Source organism: Callithrix jacchus, chromosome 13 (genome assembly GCF_049354715.1).
Source record: "Callithrix jacchus isolate 240 chromosome 13, calJac240_pri, whole genome shotgun sequence".
NCBI lineage: Eukaryota > Metazoa > Chordata > Mammalia > Primates > Cebidae > Callithrix > Callithrix jacchus.
This window is the reverse complement of record NC_133514.1, coordinates 11,746,195-11,770,841: the sequence shown is the minus strand read 5'-3', so window position 1 is coordinate 11,770,841 and position 24,647 is coordinate 11,746,195. Positions and strand designations below refer to the sequence as shown.

Here is a 24,647-nt window from a genome sequence, read left to right as displayed (position 1 = left end):
TGTCTAAATGTCAAAGGCAAATATCTTGTAGCCTCCAACGCTGAGGGAACAAAGACCCACCAGTGGAGGAATCTGTGTCAAGATCACCAGTCACCTGCTTCTCGACGAGCACCATGTTGAAGCTGCCTGGAGGAAAGGCTGGGAACGCCGAATCTCCTGCAGACCTTCAAGGTAAAGGTGTTTGAGACCTACAAGTCTCTCTGTGAGGAGTCTACAAGGGCATGCCCAGAAAATAAGCGTCATGAGAGGAAAACTGAGTTTATTTGAGGTTTGACTTCATGACCAGCTATAACCCAGCTAATCCCTGACTGGATTGAGATAACCATCCCTGAATTTATCTGCCCAGTGGAGCACAGAGGGCTCTGCGATGGTGGAAGACACCATGTAGAATCTCCATTCTTGCTCTTTCTCAATGCACAGTGTTGAGTATTTAAATGTGTTAAATTTCATTAAGATTAGACATTTAAAAATTACTAACTATACAAAGAAGTGAAAAGATATCATTCTACAATCTACACATTAATATTGTCTCTATGGATTTAAAAAGAAAACCAACCATATGTTACTTACGTATTTTAAAAATAAGAACACAAAAAGTTTGAAAGTAAAATATAGGAAAGAAATGATGTAAACAGTAACCAAGAGAAAGCTGGTGAAGCAAAGTGGACTTTAAGTCATGAACGGAGCCGGAATCACATGGGATTCAGATATTGGGGGTAGCAGACAGGAACTTTAGAATAACCATAATTAATATGTTAAATAATATGGAGGCAAGATGGACAGAATGAATGAAAAGTTTCCGAACTTCAAAAAAAATTGTAAATTACAAAGAGTCAATAGACTTTGTAGATTTCTTTATAGAATTCAAAAAAATACAATAGTTGAAATTAATAATGAAATGAGTGGTTTCAACAGCAGATTGGATACAGTAGAACACAATTTTTTTCTTTTTTCTTTTTATTATACGTTAAGTTCTGGGGTACATGTGCAGAATGTGCAGGTTTGTTACACAGTATACATGCCAGGGTGGTTTGCTGCATCCATCACCCCGTCATCTACATTAGGTATTTCACCTAACACTATCCCTCCCCAATCACCCCACCCGCTGCTATCCCTCCCTTAGCCCCACAACCCCCAACAGGTCATGGTGTGTGATGTTCCCCTCCCTGTGTCCATGAGAACACAAAATTTTTAAACGAGAAGCCAAGTGCCTAGAGACAAAAACAGGAAACTACATGGCATAAGAGATCCGTGGGGCACATTCATAATGTTTATCACATAACACTATGTATGTGTATGTGTATATGTGCTCTCTTTCTATATCTACTATAGAGTACAGAAAGAGACGAGAAACATAGGGCAAAAGTCAATATTTTAGAAATAACAAATTAGCATTTTTCAAAACTTATGAATATCAATCCCCATGTTTAAGAAACTCCGAACCTCAAGCAAGAGAGACACACACAAAACCACGAGTAGGCAAATCATAGTAAAACTGTTGAAAAATAAAGAGGAAATCTTAAGCAAAAAAAAAGCCACATTACCTTTTAAAAAACAATGATAGAAATGACAACTGATTTCCTAACAGAAATGATGAAAGCTGGAAGTTATTTATAAACAACTTTAAAATGATGAAAGAAAAATAAGACACAATCTAGAATCCTAGCTCAGTAAAATATCCTTCAAAAATATAGCGAAACAAAAATATTTTGAAGCAAAGGTAAACTGAGGGCATTTGTTGCCAACAGGCCTGTGTTAAAAGTATAATAGCCGGGCGCAGTGGCTCAAGCCTGTAATCCCAGCACTTTGGGAGGCCGAGGCGGGTGGATCACGAGGTCAAAAGATCGAGACCGTCCTGGTCAACATGGTGAAACCCCATCTCTACTAAAAATACAAAAATTAGCTGGGCATGGTGGCATGCGCCTGTAGTCTCAGCTACTCAGGAGGCTGAGGCAGGAGAATTGCCTGAACCCGGGAGGCGGAGGTTGCGGTGAGCCAAGATGGCGCCATTGCACTCCAGCCTGGGTAACAAGAGTGAAACTCCGTCTCAAAAAAAAAAAAGTATAATCCAAGACAGTTATTCTGGCAGAAGAAAAATGATCCAGGATGGAAATATAATATGCAGGTTGAAAAGGGAAAAAAGCAGGAAGAGGAAATGTGTGGTAAATATAAATGAGTATTTATTGTACAAAGCTATATGTCTCATGAAATTTAAAATATATATAGAATTAAAATGCATAACAACAAAAACAAAAAAGGTAGGGGTTGGTAAATAGAAGCCAAAGATTCTAAGCCTCTGCCAACATCAGAGAAGTGGTTAAATAATTATAAAGAAAAACTAAGTGGATAGATGGAAAATATGGATTAACAAAAATTATTTGACTACTCCAAAAGAAATCAAGAAAAGACTGACAGGGACAAAAATATATGGTCCAAATAGAACATGACTACTACATTTATATATAAATCACTTATATCAATAATTGCTAATATAATTAGTAGATTTCCAGACTAAATAATAAAGAAACTCAAATTTATTCTTCTCACAGGAGTCATAATTAAAATATAGAAACACAGAAAGGTTGAGAGTAAAGCACACACACACACACACACACACTCATAAACGCCACATGAACCCTAACCCAAAAAAGCTGATGTAGCTGTACTAATATTAGACTAACTTTGAAGTCAAGATGCGTTGCTACAATGAGATTTTTTTTATTATAAAAAGGACCTATCTGACAAACATCACAATACTAAATCTGTATGGTCTTACTAACAGCTTCAAAATACATAAAACAAAACATATAAGAACCAAGCACAGTGGCTCACACCTGTAATCCAAGCACTTTAGGAGGCCAACACAGGTGGATCACTTGAGATCAGGAGTTCAAGACCAGCCTGGCCAACATGGTAGAACCCTGGTCTTCATTAAAAATACAAAAACTAGCTGGGCAAGGTTGCAGGCACTTGTAATTCCAGCTACTTGGGAGGCTGAGGCAGAAGAATCATTTGAATCTGGAAGGCAGAAGTTACAGTGAGCCAAGATTGTGCCACTGCACACCAGCCTGGGTGACAGAGTGCGACTGTCTCAAAAAACAAATAACAACAAAAAAGTTTAAGAACCAAAAGATAGTCAATTTCACAATTATAGTGGGAAGCTTTAATACAACTCCCTGAATAGCTGATAGAACACTGAAATTCAGAGGATCAGTGAGCATGCGGAAGACCTGAACAGCACCGTTAAAGAGCTTGATGTAATTGGCATGTGATCACACCCAACAAAGCCGTAAAACAGATATCATAAATAACCATATAGTGAGCCATAAAAAAGCATCAGTGAATATCAAATGATTGACATCATTCAGAGTATGTTGTCTGAATATAATGAAGTTAAGGTAGAAATTAATAACAAAATGATGAGAAAAACACCCCACTGTCTGAAAATTTAACGATGCAGTTTAACATAATTGAAAGGTCTCAGATGAAATAAAAACAGAAACTAGAAAGTAATTGAGTATTATTAACACATATCATGACTTGTAGGATCGAGGTAAAGTGGCGCTTAGAGGGAATGATGTAGCCTTAAATGTACATATTCAAGTAAGTTTCCATCTTAGAAATCTATAAAAGGAAGAGCAAATTCAATATAAGGAAAGAAGAACAAAGACCATAAAAGCAGAAATCAATTAAATCTTTTAAAAAATGTAAAACAGTACATCAACAGAGTCAAAAGTTCAAAAAAATTATAAAAGTATTTGCTGCATGTATGATTAATCATAATCAAAATAAAAAATGGAAAGTACAGAGGTATAGATCCTATACATATCAAAATATAAGAGAAATGTATGAAAAATGTTATTACAATAAATTTGATGAGCTGGAAAAATGGACAAATGTCTCAAAAAGAACAATTTACCAAACCTGACAGCAGAAAAAACAGACCTATAGCTATTAAAGAAATTGATTATGAGTATAAATAAGGACCTTCCCATAAAATAATCCCTAGGCTTCAATGATTTCATTGGTGAATTCTTCAAAATGCCGAGGGAAGAAAGAACAGTCTTGTGCAAACTCTTCCAGGAAACAGAAAAGAGGTGACACTTCTTATGAGGCTAATATGACCTGAATTCCAAAATACGACAAGTATATTACAAGAATGAAAAACAATGGCTGAAATGGGACCCAATTTCAAAGCATAACTATAAAGCCACAAGAATCAAGTCAATATAGTGCCGGCACAAGCATGGAAATAGGAGGGATCAATGGAACACAATTGAGATTTGTCAAATTTATGGTTAAATGATTTTTTTCAAAGATGCTAACACAATTCAATAGGGCAAAAGATAGTCTTTTTAACAAGTGCTTCTGGGACAACAGAATAGCCACATGCAAAACACAAACAAACAAAATCACCAAAAAACAAAAACAAAAAGTGAGCAGAGACCCTTCACTCTGTTTAACCGTTGGATTACATTTGTCGTTTTGCCATTTTTTGTCTATAGGTCTTTCTTTTGTTCCCCTATGTTTCCTTTACTGGTTTTTTTGTGTTAAATACATATTTTAGTATATGATTAAAAAGTATTTTCTTTTCTTTCTTTTTTTTTTAAACTGAGTCTCGCTCTGTTTTTCAGGCTGGTGTGTAATGGTGCAATCTCGGCTCACTGCCACCTCTGCCTCCCAGGTTCAAACAATTCCCCTGCCTCAGTCTCCCAAGTAGCTGGGACTACAGGCATGTGCCACCATACCCAGCTGATTTTTGTGTTTTCTATAGAGACAGGGTTTCATCATTGTTGGCCAGGCTGGTCTCGAACTCCTGACCTCAAATGATCCACCTGCCTCGGCCTCCCAGCATGCTGGGATTACAGGCATGAGCCACCACGCCTGGCCTAAAGTCATTTTCTTAGTGATGTGGTAGAGATTACAATACGTATCTTAAACTACAGTCAGCTGCATCTTAGTACTAAGTTAACTCAGGTAAAAGATAGAAACGTTGCTCCAGTACAGCTGTACACGCGATCTTTGTGCTATTACTGTCACGTAGATGGTCCTGTAGATAGGTCATGAAAACAATACAACGTTATCATTATTTCTTTATCGAATTATATGTATTTTAAAGAAGGCAACACACAAGATAAAGTATATTTAGAGAGTCCCTTACGGTACCTCATATATTTACTATTTATGGTACTTTTCTTTCTGTTCCTTTTTTTTGTTTTTCCAATTTAAAGAATATGTTTTAATATTTATTCTTTTAAAATTTTTTTGTAGACATAGGGTCTTGCTATGTTGCCCAGGCTGTTCTCAGACTGCTAGCCTCAAGCAATCCCTTCCCCTCAGCCTCTCAAAGTGTTGGGATTATAGGCATGAGCCACCATACCAAGACGTTTACTACTTCTTGTAAGTCTGAATTGCTACCAACAATTTTTTAGTTTTTGTTTATCTAGGTACGTCTTTATTAGAGAATGGACGAATACAACCAAGTTCCATAGCTTAGGTGGGTCCAGTCAGCACTCCAGAAGATACAGGGTTATAAACCATGACAGCATCCATGCAGCGTTAACTCAGCAAATGTGCCGAGTATATGAGCTGTGGGGCTATGGTGGCCTCTGCCTAGATTTCAAAACATGTATTGAACAGCCAGGAGCCCCAGGCAGAAGTTTGTCACAGAGGTGAAGCTACTGCAAAGATCCCCACCAGGGCAGTGCCTAATGGAGCTGCAAGAGTGGGGCCACCTCTGAGACCCAACAACTGTAGAATTGTTTGTTTGTTTTTTGAGACAGAGTCTTGCTCTGTCACCAGGCTGGAGTGCGGTGGCACAATCTCGGCTCACTGCAATTTCCACCTCCCGGGTTCAAGCAATGTATTAAGTGTGACTTGATAAAGTCGGGGTCCTTACCGTCTCATGCCATGGCTAATGCAAGAGTTTGCATCTCATTTCTTTAGTGTGCTCCACATATGAGCATCTGATAAATATCTTTAAGCATCAGATTTATCATATCATTTCCCTTCTGAAAAAAGCCAAAATCACTTATAATAAAATGAGAGATCGATTTCCAGACTATTGACATGGCATTTCAAAACCCCAAAAGTATAACCCTAATCTAGCTTTTATTATTATTTCTTTTTAATTTTTTTGAGATGGAGTCTCACTCTGTCACCAGGGCTGGAGTGCAGTGGCACAATCTCGGCTCACTGAAAACTCCGCTTCCCGATTTCAAGCAATTTTCCTGCCTCAGCCCCTTGAGTAGCTGGGATCACAGGAATGCGCCCCCACACCCGGCTAATTTTGCATTTTTAATAGAGATGAGGTTTCTCCATGTTAGTTAGGCTGGTCTTGAACTCCTGTCCCCAGGTGATCTGCCTGCCTTGGTCTCCCAAAGTGCTGGGATAATGCCCAGTCTACAAATCACTCTTTTAAAAGTTTTCATCTTTTTTTTTTCTGGAGTGATGAAATAATTAATCTCTGTGGTGAGGGCTTCCTTTTTATTTGGGAAAAGATATTTGCTGTAGGCCTATTGCTTGTGCAGAGATACTAACAGCTAACATTTTTTGAGCATCCATTCATTCATTCAAAATTATTAGGGATGCAGAGTGAGGTTTTTTTTTTGAATCAGGGTCTTACTCTGTCATCTAGGTGGGACAGAGTCAGCTCATTGCAGCCTCAACCCACACCCCTGTCCAAACACCCCTGGGCTCAATCAGTCCTCCCCCCTCAGCCTCCCAAGTAGCTGGAACAACAGGCATGAACCATCACACCCAGCTAATTTTGTATATTTTTTTTACAGAGACCAGAGCTCCCTATGTTGCTCAGGCTGGTCTCGAACTGCTGGCCTTAAGCAATCCTCCTGCCTCAGCCTCTCAAAATGTGAGAGGGCTGAGTGAGGATGTTTGAGGACTGTGGTAAACAGCCTCATCATATTCATGTCCTATATAATCCTCTCCCTTTGAGCATGGGCTGGACCTAGGGACTTTTGGAACTCTTTTCTCTTCTCTTTTTTTTTTGAGATGGAGTTTCACCTTCTAGGCCAGGCTGAAGTGCAATGGTGCGATTTCAACCCACTTCAACCAACGCCTCCCAAGTTTAAGCGGTTCTCCTGCCTCAGCTTCTCAAGTGGCTGGGATTACAGGTATGTTCCACTATGTCCAGCCAATTTTTGTATTTTTAGTTGAGATGGTGTTTCACCATACTGGTCAGATTGGTCTTGAATTCCTGACCTCAGGTGATCCACGCACCTTAGCCTCCTAAAATTCTACAGGCGTGAGCCATCGTGCCTTGCTGGACCTACGTGCTATTTTCTAAGTAGCAACAAAATACGCGTATGTGATGGGATATCACTTCTGGGATTAGATTACAAAAAAGGACTGATCTCTCTCTCATTTTGTTTTTCTCTCTCTTCTTCTTTCTCCTCCCTAGCCCTGGGGCAAGCCAGCTGCTTCCTATGAAGAGGTGCAAGTGAACAGGAACTGAGGTCTCCAGCCAACAGACAGAGAGGACCTGAGGCCTGCCAGCAGCCATGGAAGTGAGTTTGAAAGAGGATGGTGAAGGCTTGTGAGAGCTGCAGCCCTGGCTGACAGCTTGATTGTATCCTCGTGAGAGCCTGAGCCAGAGGACACAGCTAACCTCACCCAGATTCCTAGCCCACTGAAACTGTGAGGGAAAAAAAGTGCAGTTTATTAAGCTGCTAAATTTGGGGCGATTTTTACCCAACAATAAGTAACAAACATAAGGATATTGCTTATTACTCAAAATCACTACATAAAGCCCCTGAAAATTTGAAAGCTGCAACTAGGGAAACGCTGAGAGTCTCCAAGAACACTGTGTTTCTTCTTAGAGACAGTGAGAAAAGCACATACATGTGTTTTCCTATTAGTTTTGTCCACCAGGAAGTTCAGAGCCAAATGTATGACCCAATTTTAATAACTGTGTTAGCCCTTATGACCTGCTTATCTCTGTTCTTATTCCTGGGCTTTCATTTCATTCTGAATTTTTTTCTCACTTTTTTTTTTTTTGAAACAAGACGGAGTTTTGCTCTTGTTGCCCAGGCTGGAGTGCAGTGGTGTGATCTCTGCTCACTGCAAACTCCACCTCCCAGGTTCAAGGGATTCTCCTGCCTCAGCCTCCCGAGTAGCAGCTGGGATCACAATCATGGGCCACCACACCAGGCTAATTTTGTATTTTTAGTAGAGATAGGGTTTCTCCATGTTGGTCAAACTGGTCTTGAACTCCTGACCTCAGGTGATCTGCCTGCCTCAGCCTCCCAACGTGCTGGGATTATAGGCTCGAGCCACCGAACCTGGGCCTGACTTTTCCTTTTCTTCATACTGATTTTATTAGCTCATCTATATTTTTCTATATGATATGAATTATGGTAAGCCATCTCAAATTCAGCTTAGAGAAGCAAGGCATTCATAAATTTGTCTTTTTTTTTTTTTGAGACTCTTACTTTATGTCCCAGGATGGAGTGCAGTGGTGGGATCTCGGCTCACTGCAACCTCTGTCTCCCAGGTTCAAGTGATTCTCGTGCCTCAGCCTCCCAAGTAGCTGGGATGACAGGTGCGCACCACCATGCCTGGCTAATGTTTTATTTTTATTTTTAGTAGAAACGGGGGTTTTGCCATGTAGGCCCGGCTAGTCTCAAACTCCTGACCTCAAGTGATCCACCTGCCTTGGCCTCCCAACGTGTTGGGATTGCAGGCATGAGCCACCATGCCCAGCCCATAAAAAATTTTTAAAAAATAGTTTTAAATTTTAAAACATAGTTTTGCACATCAAAAAAAAAAGTTTTGCACAGGTTGAACACAAATTTCCAGGAGTAGGTGGTGGGAAGATGAGGTCATAAGAGGGTAGCTCAGGAGCCCCAAGCATTGGCCAGGGCGATTTGGATTTGGTAAGAAATATCAAGTGATAACGACGAAAAAGGGAAAAAGGATGACAACTGATTGCCATCTCCAGAGGGAGGGGCCGGCCGAGAGCTCACCCAGTGACCCACAGCGGGATCCTTGCAATGTGTTCCTGGCAAAGGCTCCCCTAAGTCCCTCCCGCCCGGTCCCGCCCCTCACCCCGGCCCCCACCCCCACCTGGGTCCGCCTTCCACGCACGCCGCGACGCGCCGCCTGAGTCTCCGCTGGCCAATCCGGCCTCCCCGGCGGTTGCGTGCTCCGCCCCCTCCTTCCGCGCCCGCGAGTGCCTGCCCCGCTCGGCCCGCCTCACTCCTTTAGGGGAGCTTGGGCTGCGCGCCTGTAGGGGCGGGGCGAAGCGAGCGACCGAGCCCGGCGGCGGCGTTGGTGGCAGCGGAGCTGGAGGGGTGGGACCCGAGCACCGGGCCTTCTGCAACCTGGGGCCCTGGGTGAAGTGCTCCGCCACCCTTGCCTCCAGGTAGCCGGCGTTGGGGAGTGGGCTGGGAGCCGCCGCGCCGCGCGGGGGCTGGGGCCTGGGCGTGGGGACCTCGAGGCGGGAGCTCGGGCCTAGGGGGCGGCGGGGACCGGACGGGCGGGGCAAGAGGTGGCCGCGGGGGAACGGACGGGGCCGGGGCCGGGGCCGGGGCCGGGGCCGGGGCCGGGTGGGGAGCAGCAGCTGGGCGCTCCTGCCCCATGGGCGGCCCGAGCCCAGGCTGCGCCGTGAAGGTGGCGGGGCCTCGAGGCCGCCGGGGAGGGATGAGGTGACAGAATGCAGCCGGGAGGCCGGGATGATGGGGTGCGGTCGGGCGGGGGCCGCTCTGGGCTGGAGCGCGAGGGTCTGAGGAGGGTGGGTCCTGGCCGGCCTGACAGGTTTCCTGATTCTCGGGAGGTGAGCTGGGGTGTGGGGCCCAGTCCGCCGCACCCGCGAGGCCAGCGGCCACCCCTTGCCCCCCCTCCCCTTCGCAGCAGCCAAGGCTTTGGGGCCGGCGCGGACTCAGGGGGGTTCCGTTTCCCAGTGTCTTCCAGGTGCTAGGTCAGGTGTTTCTCTGGTCAATCCTCATTGTACTCCAGCGCTAGTGAGAATTTGCAGACTTCCTGGGAAGGTGACATTTGCGGGCAAACACGAGTTTGACCCTACTCTGGAAGAAGATACCGGCACTTAACGTATCTGATTTCTTGGATTTCCCCTCGTGTGTTTCAGTGGGGCAGGAGGGGGAGATGGTCTGAGTCTGGGTCTGAGTTGAAGCTTCATTGGAGTGAAGGACAAGTATGTTATGTGTATGTTATGTGTTTCAGGCTTTGGGATGACCTAAACGTTGTTTCTTATTAGTATAATAGGATACCCACAACAGACATGCTTTGCTAAACTTGAGTGATTGGTTTGTGTTACTGATCATTTTAGTTTTTGTTTTAATGTTGTAATTGGTCTGTTACGTTTTATTTTAACGCATTAAATTTTCCTAGGCAAGTTACTTTGAAAAAGGGAGTAATTTACATTTTAAAGGTGGCTGCTCTTTTTGGCGGGGGGGATTAAAAACAAGTTGAAGGAATGATTTCAGAATTGGTAGCTTACGATTTTAACAGACTATGTCTAATATTTAGATGTTTGTTAACATGTTAACAGTAGTCACATTTGAGCAATTTCTTCCCCTCCTGTTGATTGGTAAATTGGTGTGTAGACAGAAATGTACAGCTCACTAGTTTATTTCGACTCACATATTGTTGATTACATGAACAAGGTAGAATTGGGGTTTGTCTTGTTACTGGTTACAAACTTCAGGGTGCGGATCTTTCCACTTAGCCTTCTCATGGACCAGATACTCTATCTCATTTGCTCTTAAACCAAAAGCCTGTAGCTTTTTACAGGGGAAATAATTATCATGGCCAAATGAAACATTTCGAAAATGCATTTAAAATGTAGGTATTAGTTTACAGGGGAAAATACATAGATGTGACAAAAAGCTCACATTTGTTGTTGGTTATTTTGAACCAAGGTAATAGGCTGATTCGACTCTCAGATACGTGAGTAACCCCACATATAGGTACTGAAGAAGGAGAGCTAAGCAGAATCCTGGCACAATTAAGGCCTGAAGAATATCTCAGTTATTTCCTTTTATATAATCCTTTATATAATCGTATATTAGTTTATAGAATTAGGGCTTGGAGACTATCTCAGTTTATAGTGTTACTAAGTTACTTCCCTTTATACAGTCCTCTGTATATAATCATATATTCTTAGAAAGAGTGCCTAAAGACTATCTTAACACTCAGTTATTTCCCTATATATATATAGGTATAACTATGTCTTAGTTCGTAGTCAGAGGAATGCCTAGAGTAGACACGGTATGGAGCATGAATTAAGGAATAAGCAGCTTATAATTGGAGGCCTGTCTGGAGCAGACAGTGCAGAGCATGATTTAAGGGAAAACAGTTATACCAGGCCAAGAATCCATGGCCCAGGCGGCAGCATTCAGTATCGTAAAGATACCGGCTGTATGGCAGGCCTGGGGCAAGAGCCAATCCTCTTGATAAAGTAGGACCTTGCTCCACTTCTTGTGGAAGGCTGCCCTCAGACCGGCAGTCGCACCTTGGTGACTGTGAACTTTATCAGCTATTGTTACTGTGCTGCTCAAAAAGCATCTTCTTATAGAGCTCATTGGAAGCTGCCAGCAGGTGGCGTAGACCCTGACAGCTCTGTCACTGCTATGTGACTTAAAGCATCCCCCCTAAATCTTCTTAGAAGTAGCTTGCCCCTCGATAGAGGTATTGCACACTGCACCCTCTTCACTGTGCACGGCCCACCTCCATGCCTGGATGGCGTAATAGGGGTGGACCCCTTACTGCACACGGTCCTTGCCTAGATGACCTAATGGGAATGGACCCCTTGCTGTGCACTATTTCTCCCCTCCTAGCCTAGGTGACCTAATGGGGGTGGACCCCTTGTTTTAATACAACCCTGTCACTATCCTTAAAGATGATTTCACTCACTGCCCTGCCCCCTAATCTATAAACAACAAATACACATGCTTCTGGACATTTGGGGCCTCACCTCATTCCACTCAAAGGTGGTGTGGCCCCTCAAGCCCACCTGCGTTTTCCTTGTACTGTGTTCTGTCTCTTTATTTCTCGGATCCTGTGCCTCAGCACAACATAAGGCACACCCCACGACCCTGTGGGGCCCTCAGCCCTACACAGTACCCTTTGAGAAACATTGAGTATCTTTTATGCAAAATTTTTATGTTATTTCCACTTTGGGAAAGGACTTTGAAACTCATAAGTACCTTCCACCTGAAGTTAGTTAAATGAATAAATATATAAGGAAAATATTATGCAGCAGCACATTTCAAGTATTTAAGAAACAAGAAATAAAAATAACTTTTGATCCTAGGTTAATATGGAATTTAAGCAGAATTATGATCAATTTTAGATTTTTTTTTAAACAAGTAGTCTAAAATAAATGGATCTTTTAACATTGGGGCATGGAAGGAGTACTTTATGCTTAAGTTCTTAAAATTGACTTTCTTTAAAAAAGAGTTTTGGACCATTTAATAAGCATACACTCTAAATATTCTCATAGTTATATATCCTGCAAAAGCTCGTGTTTGTGCATCATAAAACATCAAGAAGTATATTAAAAGTATATTTAAGTACATGTAAGACTAAAGGTAACTGAATCTCTTTATAGTTTTAAATGTGAATTTAATATATTGTGACTGAAAGTGTTGTTTCAGTGTGTAGCTGTGGACATAAAACAGTTTAACTTAGATGCTTGTTAAAGGATAGTTAAAAATATATGCTAATAAGAGAATAAATAACTTTCTTGCTATCTATACAGTGAAATTATTTTAAGAAACTTGTTCAGTTTGATCCCTGGTCCTGCAGTTGGTTGCATGCACCTCCTGGGTGGGGCAGTGCCCTGCCTTGCCTCAACTTGCCCTATTTGATTTATACCCACTGTCCAACCAGACCCACAAAATGAGCCTGGTACCTCATTTGCAATTGTGGAGACCACTCGATTTCTGCGTCTGTCTCTCTCGCTGGGAGCTGCTTTCTGGAGCTGCCTCTCATTCGGCCATCTTGGGATCCTCCCCGCTGTGGCTTCTTATAGAAGTTTGATATCTGATAGGGCAAATATGCTCATTTTCAAATTTTTCTTAGCTATTCTCATGAATTTACTGTTTCTGGTCAATTTTAGAATTATTTTGATGAGTTTTAAGAAAAATTCCATTGATATTTTGATTAGAATTGTGCTAAATTTATAGATGAATATGGGAAGGAGTCAGTTCTCAGTAGCAGGTCTTTCAAATTTTTCTTAGCTATTCTCATTAATTTACTGTTTCCGGTGAATTTTAGAATTATTTTGATGAATTTTACGAAAAATCCCATTGAGATTTTGATGAGAATCGTGCCACATTTATAGATGAATATGGGAAGGAGTCAGTTCTCACTAGCAGGTCTTCCCATCAAGAAGCATACTGTATGTGTCTATTCTGGAGTGGCCTCTGTGCTAACTGTTTTCACCTGAATGCTCATCGTAGCGTTGTTTTGTTCTAAACACGTGTACTGCAAAGATAGTATTAGCGTAAATTAGTTGAGGGAAAAGCCTCATCCCATCTCGCCCTGTTTTCATTTCTCTTTTCACCTTTAATTTTGGGTCTCTAGAGACTTTATGATGATACATGGTATGTGTATACTCAGGCTCTTGTAACACTTGGCAGTGTGGTATGATCTCTCTTTCTTATTGTCATTAATGTAAAGATTAAGGACTAATCAAGCTGATAACTCTATGTAACTCTTATGTTAGATATGAAGGATGTTTCCAGTTTCTGAGAGTACACATTAAGAATGCTTTTACTCTTGTTTTATTTGAAAAATGTTTCAGGAGGGGTTGTTTTATAGTTTGAAAAAACTCTTTGAGGTAATATGTAATTGTTGTGAAAATTTCATACAATATTGCAGCTTACAAAGAAGAAAGTGCCTTTTGCGAAGGTGAGAGTTTTGTTCTCCAAACTTTCAGTCCCTGAAGTGCCTCCTTGTTATTTTTGCCATATATTTGTATCTTCTGTACTGTTAACTTGTAACAGTTATCTTAAAATTTACTAAAAAAAAAAAATCCTTAATGGTAAGAGCTGTGAACTCATACATTGATGTATATTAGATGAATACCTTGATGTTTTATGTACATTGCTGTATACTAAGAAATATGTAACACTGATGCATTTTAAATAATTTATTCAAAAGTATATATACTTTGACACACTGGCACAGTGAGTGGAAGTATCGGTTCTGAAATCAAGGTTTCCTGGTTTTAAATCCTGATCCTGCTACGTCCTCCCTCAGTGATACTAGATAATAAACTTAAGCCTCTGATTCCAGTTTATTTGTTAGGTTAGTATGCCACCTGCCTTGTAAGGTTATTATACAATTAAACAGCAGGTGTACAGTTAGCACGGCCCTAGTACATAGGTGTTCCACAAATACTAGCTATCATTCAATAGAATAATTTGTAACTACTTTGTGTCTCCTTCAAAGCTAGTTCTCACACAAGCATCTCATTTTTAAAGTGTGTACATAGCATTCATTGTAAGAATGTACTATGGTTTATGAAACTTAGTGTTTTGTCATTATTTCTTGTCATTTTTTAAAAAAGCAATAAGTAACAGGATTGGTCTCTAATATGCATCACCAGATTTCCCTCCCAAAGGACCGTATTAATTTGCTGTTCGGTCAGTTTAGACTCTGTGATTTAAATATTTGGTGGGGGCAATAGTGGGTTTAAAAATAAAACTCGTTTTTGTTTTAGTTAACATTATTATTCACCAGCCATTAAGGAACACATTAATTAATATTTATTCCTGTTGAATCTGTGCAATTTTCTGAGAGGTAGGTAAGCCTGCCCGTGTGTGTGTGTGTGTGTGTGTGTGTGTGTGATGCAGTTTATGTGTGTGGTGCTAGAAATTGAGAAATTATGGTAATTTCATAATCTGGTCAGGGATCCCTGGAATATCAGAGTTGTCTCCAATCTCTAGCCACTGTTTCGAAGGCTATAGGGTCCCTGGGAGAAAGATTGGTATTAAATATTTGCACTGACAAATGGAAAACAAAAGGACTGTGCATTTTATTCTTAACTAGGACTTTGGCGGCAAACTCCAGGGTAGAAGACTGGAATGAGCCCAGCTGGTTGATGTGGAAATGCTGGGTTTTTGGAATCTAGTTAAGCTTAAATTGTTACAAACTAAAGTAGGCCAGGAGTTGAACCCTTTTCATCTCCCCAGTTCTCAAACACACCTAGATCTTCCCTACATTTCACTCCTTTCTGTCAGTTGCCCTGGTCGTGTAACCAGAGTGAGCCCATTTTCCCTTGCTGACTGCTGATCTGGCTTGGACACCTGCCCTGGCCTCTTCTGCCCAAGCAGTAGGTTTGGCCCTGGCTGTCCCTGACAATGGGGGGTCCGGGGGGGTGGGGGGATGACAACCTCAGCCACTTCAGTCACATGGAGGAACGAAAAAAGTGAGCTCGCATTTGTGTGCTGACCTTTTAACAGTGATGCTGCCCAGGGACACACAGACCCAGTCAGTGTTCTCACATCTGCCTTCCTCCTTCTTGAGAATCAGGAGAAAGAGGAGCTCAGGCTTGATTTCTCACCACAAAAGACAGCACATAGAAACTTTGAGCCATTCTCAGAAGCATTGGTTTTCTGTTGGGTTGTTGCCTGTGTCAAATCAGCCAGAAAGAGGTGGAGTAACAACTGACTTGCTGAGATTTATGCACAATCCATGTCCCTGCTACCCCGCCAGTCCTCAGCTACACATCACCCTGCAGAGAGTGACTTCTTACTCTTGAGGCACTCTTTCCTCTTGCTTAATGGTTCATGATATGCTCTTCATTTTCCTCCTCCCACTTTCATTTTTTTTTTCCCTGGCTTATTCTCCTGTATTTGGCCATTAAATGTTGATGTTACACCAATCAGCCCTAGGCCCTTCTGTCATTCTTCTTTACCTAAATGGTCACAGCCATGTCCATGTCCTCACTCATGGGCAAATTCAACATTTTCATCTCTACCCCAACTTCTGCTGTTGAGAACTCTATCTGCTAATACCTAATTACCTACTGGACATTTCTACTTGGATGTCTAAAAAGTATTCTAAATTCAGCATGTCCAAGATTTATTTCATATTCTTCCTCCAAAAATGCCTTTCTAATGAAAGGCATCACCAGCTGGGCACTGTGGCTCACACCTGTAATCCCAGCACTTTGGGAGGCCAAGGCGGGTGGATTGCCTGAGGTCAGCAGTTTGAGACTAGCCTGGCCAACATGATGAAACTGTCTCTACCTAAAAAGCACAAAAAATTACTTGGGTGTGGTGGCGGGTGCCTTTAATCTCAGCTACTTGGGAGGCTGAGGCAGGAGAATTACTTGAATCCAGGAGGCAGAGGTTGCAGTGAACTGAGATTGTGCCACTGCACTCCAGCCTGGCTGACACAGTGAGACTCCATCTCAAGAAAAAAACCATACACACAGAAAAGTCATTGAGCGGTGCATCTTCTGTTGTAATCAACAGTGTGTAACCCTGTAACCTATATTCAGGTCATTAAATAGACTAATGCCAGTGCTCCTGAAAGCCCTACCTTAACTTCCCCCTAATCAACTATATGCCTCCTCCTCCTCAAAAATGTTACCTCTCTCCTTTCATGAGAATCATTTTCTTACTTTTCTAAGATTGCACCCAAACTTGGTAATTTAGTTTTCCCTGCTCTTTGAACTTTATATAAATGGAACCATTTTGTTTGTTTTCTTTACTTGGCTGCTTTCACCCAGTGTCATTTTGTGAGATTCACACGTGTTTTATGGAGCTGTAGTGTGTTCATTGGTCATTGTGGAATAATACTCTGTTAGGAATCTAACACAATTGATGTATTCACTATCTTTTTTTTCGGAGACTGAGTTTCACTCTTTTCACCCAGGCTGGAGTGCAATGGCGCCATCTTGGCTCACTGCAACCTCCGCCTCCCAGGTTCAAGCGATTCTCCTGCCTCAGCCTCCCGAGTAGCTGGAACAGGTGCGCACTACCATGCCCCGCTAATTATTGTACTTTTAATAGAGACGGGGTTTCGCCATGTTGGCCAGGCTGATCTCAAACTCCTGACCTCAGGTGATCTGCCCACTGCAGCCTCCCAAAGTGCAGGGATTACAGACGTGAGCCACCATGCCCAGCCTTCACAATCTTTCTGATGGATATTTGTCTCCAGTTTACAGCAATTATGAATACTGCTGCTATAAACATTTTTGTGTATCTTCAGTTTTACTTAGTAATGCCAGACTGTTTTCCAAAGTGGTTGCACTAGATTCCTAACAACAGCGTGTGAGAATTCTTGCTTATCCACCTCTTTGCCAAAGCTTACAATTGTCAATCTGTTAAATTTTATTAACCATTCTGGTAGGTACATAATGGGTTTTTTTGTTTAACTGAGATATATGTCATACACAATAAAATACAAAAATGTACAGCCTGAAATAATATTTTACATATAAATGTCTGCGTAACCACTACCCAGATGAAGATACAGAATATTTCCATCACCCCAGAAAGTTCTCTCATGCTCTCTTCCAGAAAGACGCTGCTATTCTATCCACACTGTTTTGACTTTGGCCACTATATATGTGTTTTGCTTGTTTTTGAACTTCACATAAATGAGCTCAGACAGTGTGGACTCTACTGTTTCTGGCTGCTTTTGCCCAGCATAATGGTTTTTTGCAGTTTATCCAAGTTGTTGGTTACTCTTTTTTTCTTGCTGATTTCTGTTGTATGATTACGTTACACTTTGTTTATTCATTTTCTTAATGATTGTTTCTAGGTGTTGGATATTGTGAATTAGGCTGCTGTGGACATTCTTATATATACTTATTTCTCTTGGGTACATATCTAGGAGTGGATTTCCGGGTCATGGGGTAGGTGAGTATTTAACATTATTAGAAACGACAGAACAGTTTCCCAAAGTGGTTGTACTAATTAACACTCCACGTTGGTTTTCATTTGCATTTCCCTGATTACTGATGAGGTTGAACAGCCTTTTATATGTTTGTTTGTTTCCGGCCATTTGGATGTCTTCCGTTTGAAGAGCTCATTGAAGTCTTTTGCCTAGTTTTCTGGCAGGTGTTCTTTGTGTTATTGGCTTGTATAAGGGATAAATATATTGATCCCCTTCCTTCCCTGCCTCATATCTGTGTTGCAGCTATCGTTTACTACCTAGTGCCTGGCCTTCTTATTCTCTTAAAGGCATCTGTTCGCTAACAGAAACATTTTTAATTATGGATACATAATAACCATACATATTCATGAGGTAGATGTGGTAATTTGATGCAAGCATACAATGCATAATTATCAAATTAGGGTAGAGTTCCCATCACCGGAAGCATTTATCATTTCTTCATGTTAGGAATATTCCAATTCTAGTCTATTACTTATTTTGAAATATAAAATAAATTACTGTTAATTGTGTTGCCCTATTGTGCTACTGAACACTAGACTTACTCGTTCTTTTTTTTTTTTGAGACGGAGTTTTGCTCTTGTTACCCAGGCTGGAGTGCAATGGCGCAATCTCGGCTCACCGCAACCTCCGCCTCCTGGGTTCAGGCAATTCTTCTGCCTCAGCCTCCTTAGTAGCTGGGATTACAGGCACGTGCCACCATGCCCAGGTAATTTTTTGTATTTTTAGTAGAGACAGGGTTTCACCATGTTGACAAGGATGGTCTTGACCTGTTGACCTCGTGATCCACCCGCCTCAGCCTCCCAAAGTGCTGGGATTACAGGCGTGAGCCACGACGCCTGGCCTTACTCGTTCTTTTTAACTGAATTTTTGTACTCATTCACCCATCCCTCCTTATTTCACACTTCCCTTCCTGTCCTCTACTCTGTCTACATGGGTTCAAATTTTTTCTTTAGCTCCCACATATGGGTGAGAACATGCAGTGTTCATCTTTCTGTGCCTGGCTTATTTCACTTAACATGTCCTCCAGTTTTATCCATGTTGTTGCAAATGGCAGGATCGCATTCATTTTGATGGCTGAATAGTACTGCACTGTGTATAAGTACCACATTTTCTTTATCCATTCATCTGTTGACGGACACTTAGGTTGATTCTGTATTTTGGCTATTGTGAACAGTGCTGCAGTCAGCATGGGAGTGCAGGAATCTCTTCAGTGTACTGATTTCCTTTCTTTTGGGTACATACCCAGCAGTGGGAATGCTGGATCACACGGTAGTTCTATTTTTAGTTTTGTTGAGGAACCTCCACATAACGATTGTATTAATTTACATTCCCAACAACAGCGTACGAGGGTTCCCCCTTTTCCACATCCTTGCCGTCATATATCATTGCCTGTTTTTTTGATGATAGCCATTTAAGCTGGAGTGAGATGATATCTTATTGTAGTTTTGATTTGCATTTCTCTGATGAAAGAAATTTTTCATTTTAATATAGTTGAACATTTCTGACTTTTCCTTTGTAATCAGGGGTTTTTGTATCCCTGTGTGAAGATAAGCTACATTTTCTGTTATTGTTTGCCTTTCACATTTAAATCAACAGTCTCTGGAATTTGTGTGTGTGTGGTGTGAGATGGGGTCAGTTTGTTTTCCTAGATGACACATGATGATGATGAGGATGTTGTTTAGTTCCGTTTATTGAAAAGGCCACCCCCTCCTGTTCTGTAGAGCTTTCTTGGACACGGATCAGGTGATTGTGTATACAAGGATTTGCCTGCCTCTTCTCTTCCTGGTTTCCTGAGACCCTTTCAGAGTGGGGTGTTGGCCAGGTCAAAACGATTTTCATAGTAACACTTGGTGATTTTTTGCCTCAGACTCATTCTCTGACAAGTGTACAATAGGGTTTTCCAGAGGCCACATGAAATGCAGTGTTGCAACACATTGAATGCAGAAGCAAATAAGAAAACCAAGCTGTCTCCCAAATAAAGGAGATTTCCAAAAATGTCAAACAGTGCCACTCTCTCACTCTTTCTTTTTTTTTTTTTTTTTTTTTTTTTTTTGGAAAATAGCTATTTTTCATTAAAGTGTTATTTATGTTATCATATAATAGATTTCTTACTATTTTTAAATGAATTAATTGATATTTAAAACTTTCCTGTTTTGACCAGGCATGGAGGCTCATGCCTGTAATCCCAGCACTTTGGGAGGTTGAGGCAGGCTGATCACCTGAGGTTAGGAGTTCGAGACCAGACTGGGCAACATGGTGAAACTCTGTCTCTACTAAAAATACAAAATTAGCAGGATGTGGTGGCACATGCTTGTAATCCCAGCTACTCAGGAGGCTGAGACAGGAGAATTGCTTGAACCTGGGAAGTGGAGGTTGCAATAAGCAGAGATTGTGCCACTGCACTTTAGCCTGGGTGACAGAGGGAAACTCCATCTCAATCAATCAATCAAATTTCCTGTTTTAATTTCTAATGTGATAAATATAATGGCTATAATTCATGTTAACTAAAGCATTTTAGAATCTCAATTATTTGCAGGAATGTCAAACCAAAAAGTTTGAGAATCACTCATCTAGTTTTATGTCTTGATAGCCAGTAGATAATAAATCTTGGTTATGTGTGGCCGTGGGCCCCGTGCATTTCCACATACATTTTAGATTCAGCTGTGATGTTCCACAAGAATACCTGTTAGGATTTTGATTAGAATTGTGTTGAATCAATTTGGAATAATTGAAATTTTGTTTTGTTTTGTTTTGTTTTTAGTTACACCTGCTATAATGGTAATTTGAATTTCTCCTTGTGTTTTGGTCTTTAATTTTTTTTCTCAACATTGTTATGTAATTTTCTGTATAAAGGTTTTACACCTTTTCCAAACAGAATTTTTGAAGGAAAAAAATTCTACTTAGAAATAAACTGGCCAGGCATAGTGGATGACGCCTGTAATTCAGCACTTTGGGAGGGAGGCCAAGGCAGGAGGATCACTTGAGCCCAGGAGTTTGAGACCATTTTGGGCAACACATTGAGACCCTATCTCTACAAAGAAAAAAGTAAGATAAACTTAATAATTAACAACAAAATGAAAGATACTTCTGAAATATATAAACCTTTACTGATGCTCATGAAAGAAATGAATAAATGCTAAAACATATTTTGTTCTTGAATAGGAGCTCCCACCTTGGTAAGATAACAGTATATCCTCTAAGTTGCCGTATTTTATTATTGTTAGAAAGACACTTTTATTTTTTTAACCTTTCATGATGTCTAAAGTTAAGGTATGCCTTAAAACTGATGACATCTTCCAGGAACTTCTGGCCATGTGGTAATTATGAAGTTAGGTTAGGAGCATTTTAACCAATTTATTTTACATAACTTTCCTTTCATTATAAGCAAAAGTCAGATGTGATATGAAAACAGATACATTTAAGTCTAAAGAAGCTCTTTCAAGTGGCATAAAATAACTGTGCGTCTTACATTGAAAATGTCTTTTATTTAGTGAAATAGGCCAGGCACAGTGGCTCACACCTATAACCCAGCACTTTGGGAGGCTGAGGTGGGAGGATTACTTGAGGCCAGGAGTTGGAGACCAGCCCGGGCAATATAGTGAGATGCCATCTCTGGGGGGGAAATATATATGTATACACACACACACACTCTTTGTGAATTTAAAGTAATCCCAATTAATATCTCAATAGGCTTTTCTAAACTTGATACTAAAGTTTATATGAAAGAACAAAAAATGAAAATTTTCACAAAAGTTATGAAACTCTATTCATGAAGGAAGTATTAGTGCTGTCAGATGTTAAAGTGTGTGTTTAAGCCAAACCAATTTGAGCATCAGATCACTGGCGCAGAGTTGAGAGCTCTGAGGTAGCCTCATTTATAGGAGTATTTTTTGTGGTCAAGAGTGGTATTGATGAAAATAGTGAATTCTTTAGTAAATAGTATTGGATGAACTGAGTAGCCATTCGGGGGGGGAAAAAAACTAGCTTGCTATCTCCTTTTTTTGTTTTTTATATGGAGTCTCCTTCTCAGGCAGGCTAGAGTACAGTGGTGTGATCTTAGCTCACTGCAACCTCCACCTCCTGGGTTCAAGCAATTCTCCTGCCTCAGCCTCCAGAGTAGCGGGGATTACATGCACCTGCCATCATGCCTGGCTAATTTTCTTTTTTTTTTAATAGAGACAGGGGTTTCACCATGTCAGCCAGGCTGGTTTTGAACTCCTGATCTCAAGCGATCCACCCGTCTTGGCCTCTCAAAGTGCTAGGGTTACAGGTGTGAGCCACCAAGATCCCACCACTGCACTGCACTTGGCCTGGGCGACAGAGTGAGACTTCTCGTCTTTAAAAACCCCCACAAAAACCAGACAACCTAGACATGGCAAAACCTGGTATAAACAAAATTGGGACTCCAGTGATAGGCTGGGAAAAAGTAGTTGCTATGCAGCATATTCAAAGGGCTGGTTTCCATTACAAAGCAGGATCCCTTGCTGATAGAAGAGGCCAAGTGGGCATATTCAGAGGCAGTTCAAAGGAAAGACAAGTGGCTTTCATAAATAAATGTATGAATTGTTTCCCAGTTTCAGTCATTATAAGAGAAAAGCAAATTGAAACTATACTGAAAGCATTTTAAAAATATCTGATTAGCCAAGATTATGAAGTTTGATAAGCTGTTGGCTAAGGTGTAGGAAAATAGCTACTTCCATATATTCATGGAAGTCATAAACTCTGGAGAGTAACTGAGTAATATTTATTAAAATTTAAGAATGCACATACCTTGTGTAGTATAGATAAGTCTGGATACGTTGTAATGTATTTACATAATGGGATACTATAGAGCAATAAGAATGAATGAATTACAATTCATACAGCATGAATGACTCACAAACATAATGGTAGGTGGAATACCCAAACACAGAAATACACATTCAAAAACAGACAAAATTGTGATGTTAGGAGTCGGGGTAGTATTACTCTTGGGGAGCTCACTGGATGGAGACATGAGAGGCTTTTGGAGGCTTACAATCTTTTTTTTTTTTTTAATCTCTGTATGAGGTAGGATTATATTGGGAAAATTCATCAAGCTACAAACTTAAGAATTATTTACTGTTCTGTATGTGTGCATTTTTATGTAAATAAAAATGTGCAAACATGCAGTCACACATAACTTGTTTTAGCAGTTTTAGCCTAGGCATATAACATATATTTATACACATTCTTGCATATGTGGGGGTTAAAAATAGCACGAAGGTATTCATTGCTGTTAGCACAAAAGTTCTGACAAAACCTAATTGCCCATAAGTAGGGAACTAGTAAAATAATTGATATAGTCATATAGTGAATTAGTAGCAGCTCTTAAAAGGAGTAAGGCAGTTCTATATGAAGTAATTTAGTTAAGTCTCTAAGGTGTAGTAAATGAAAAGACCAAAGTGCATGAACCGTATGTGTAGTATGCTACTATTTGTGTATGAGTATGTTTTATCTCAAAAGGCATATATTTGCAAGCACGTATAGATAGAATATATTGGGAAAGATGAGAATATATCCTAACACTGGCTGTCTCTGAGGAGTGGAACTGAGTGGCCAGAAGGCACAATTGGGTGATGTTTTCTATACTAATTTGTGACTTAAATTTTTTTTCATATTTTTGAATTGTGATAAAATGCATATACCAAAACTTACTACCTTAAACATTTTTAAGGGTACAATTCAGTAGTGTTAAGCATATTCATCTTGTACATCCAGTCTCCAAAACTTTTTCTTAGCCATTAAACAAGTACTTAGTACTTCCTCCTGCCCTCGGCAGTCACCATTCTACTTTCTGAGTCTATAAATTGGACTACTCTAGACAGCTCATGCAAGTGGAATCATGTGGTATTTGTCTGTCTGTAACTGGTTTGTTTCACTTAGCACAATGTTCTCAAGGTCCATACTATTTTGTGACTTCTGAATTCTGTACCTTGTTCATTTATTACCCATTTTCAAAAGCATTAAAGTAAAAAGACATGAGATTATTTAGAGCTGTTTAATTACATGGTAAAAAGTTGATGGCTGGTATGTCTTTTTCATTTCAACCAATGTTAAATGCCAGTTTGGGCAGCTAAATAATTTTATGCCAAAGTGCCATTTGAAGCTGGGTTTATGACATGTTTCTCCTTTTGTCATCTATGGGTACCCCCAAAGTGCAGGCTAAGTCCTCAGCCTCTTGACTCTGCTCAACAGTTTATCCCCTTGGCTTACTGTCCAACTTTCGCCTGCTCTTCCAAATCTACCTCTTTTCCCCAAGAACAAACTGCTTCTATGCCAAGGGTATGGCTTCCTCCTTGCAGATTTTTCTCACATCTCTGACCTGGAAAAAGGGGGCATTTCATTCTGCTAGCTTTTTAGCGCTTTTTTGAGATTGTTATTTTGGAGCCCTCTGCAATAATATTGTTTCTCATGGATTGAAATTCATTGTTTTCAACAAGTTGAAATGACTCTGAAGCTTATGGGAGCACTGGGTATCATTAACTGGCACAGAGAGAGACAGGCTCTACGTGGAAGATATGTGACTTGCTTTTGAAATAGTGGTGTGAGATTCCGGCCTGCAAAAACAGCTGGAGTTATGAGCTAGAAATCGAGACTTAAAATGTGTGTATTGAAAATACAGAAAAATAAGATAATGTTACCCATAAAGCAGATCATCCTTCTTAACACTTTAAGTGAATTAGCTTCTGTATTTTCCTCTGGCTGTATGTATATAAAAGTATTTTTCTAGCCAG

General features: G+C 40.7%; 1 protein-coding gene across 1 annotated transcript in view; it reads left to right on the top strand.

Moving 5' to 3' along the window:
* Window positions 1–113: 113 nt before the first annotated feature.
* Window positions 114–24,647, top strand: part of LOC144579052 (uncharacterized) — a 37,531-nt gene continuing 12,997 nt past the window's right edge. Inside the window, exons 1-2 of the mRNA XM_078348063.1 lie at window positions 114–171; window positions 9,037–9,379. Of these exons, the coding sequence (XP_078204189.1) occupies window positions 114–171; window positions 9,037–9,379 (401 nt within the window). The remainder of the gene's footprint in view (window positions 172–9,036; window positions 9,380–24,647) is intronic.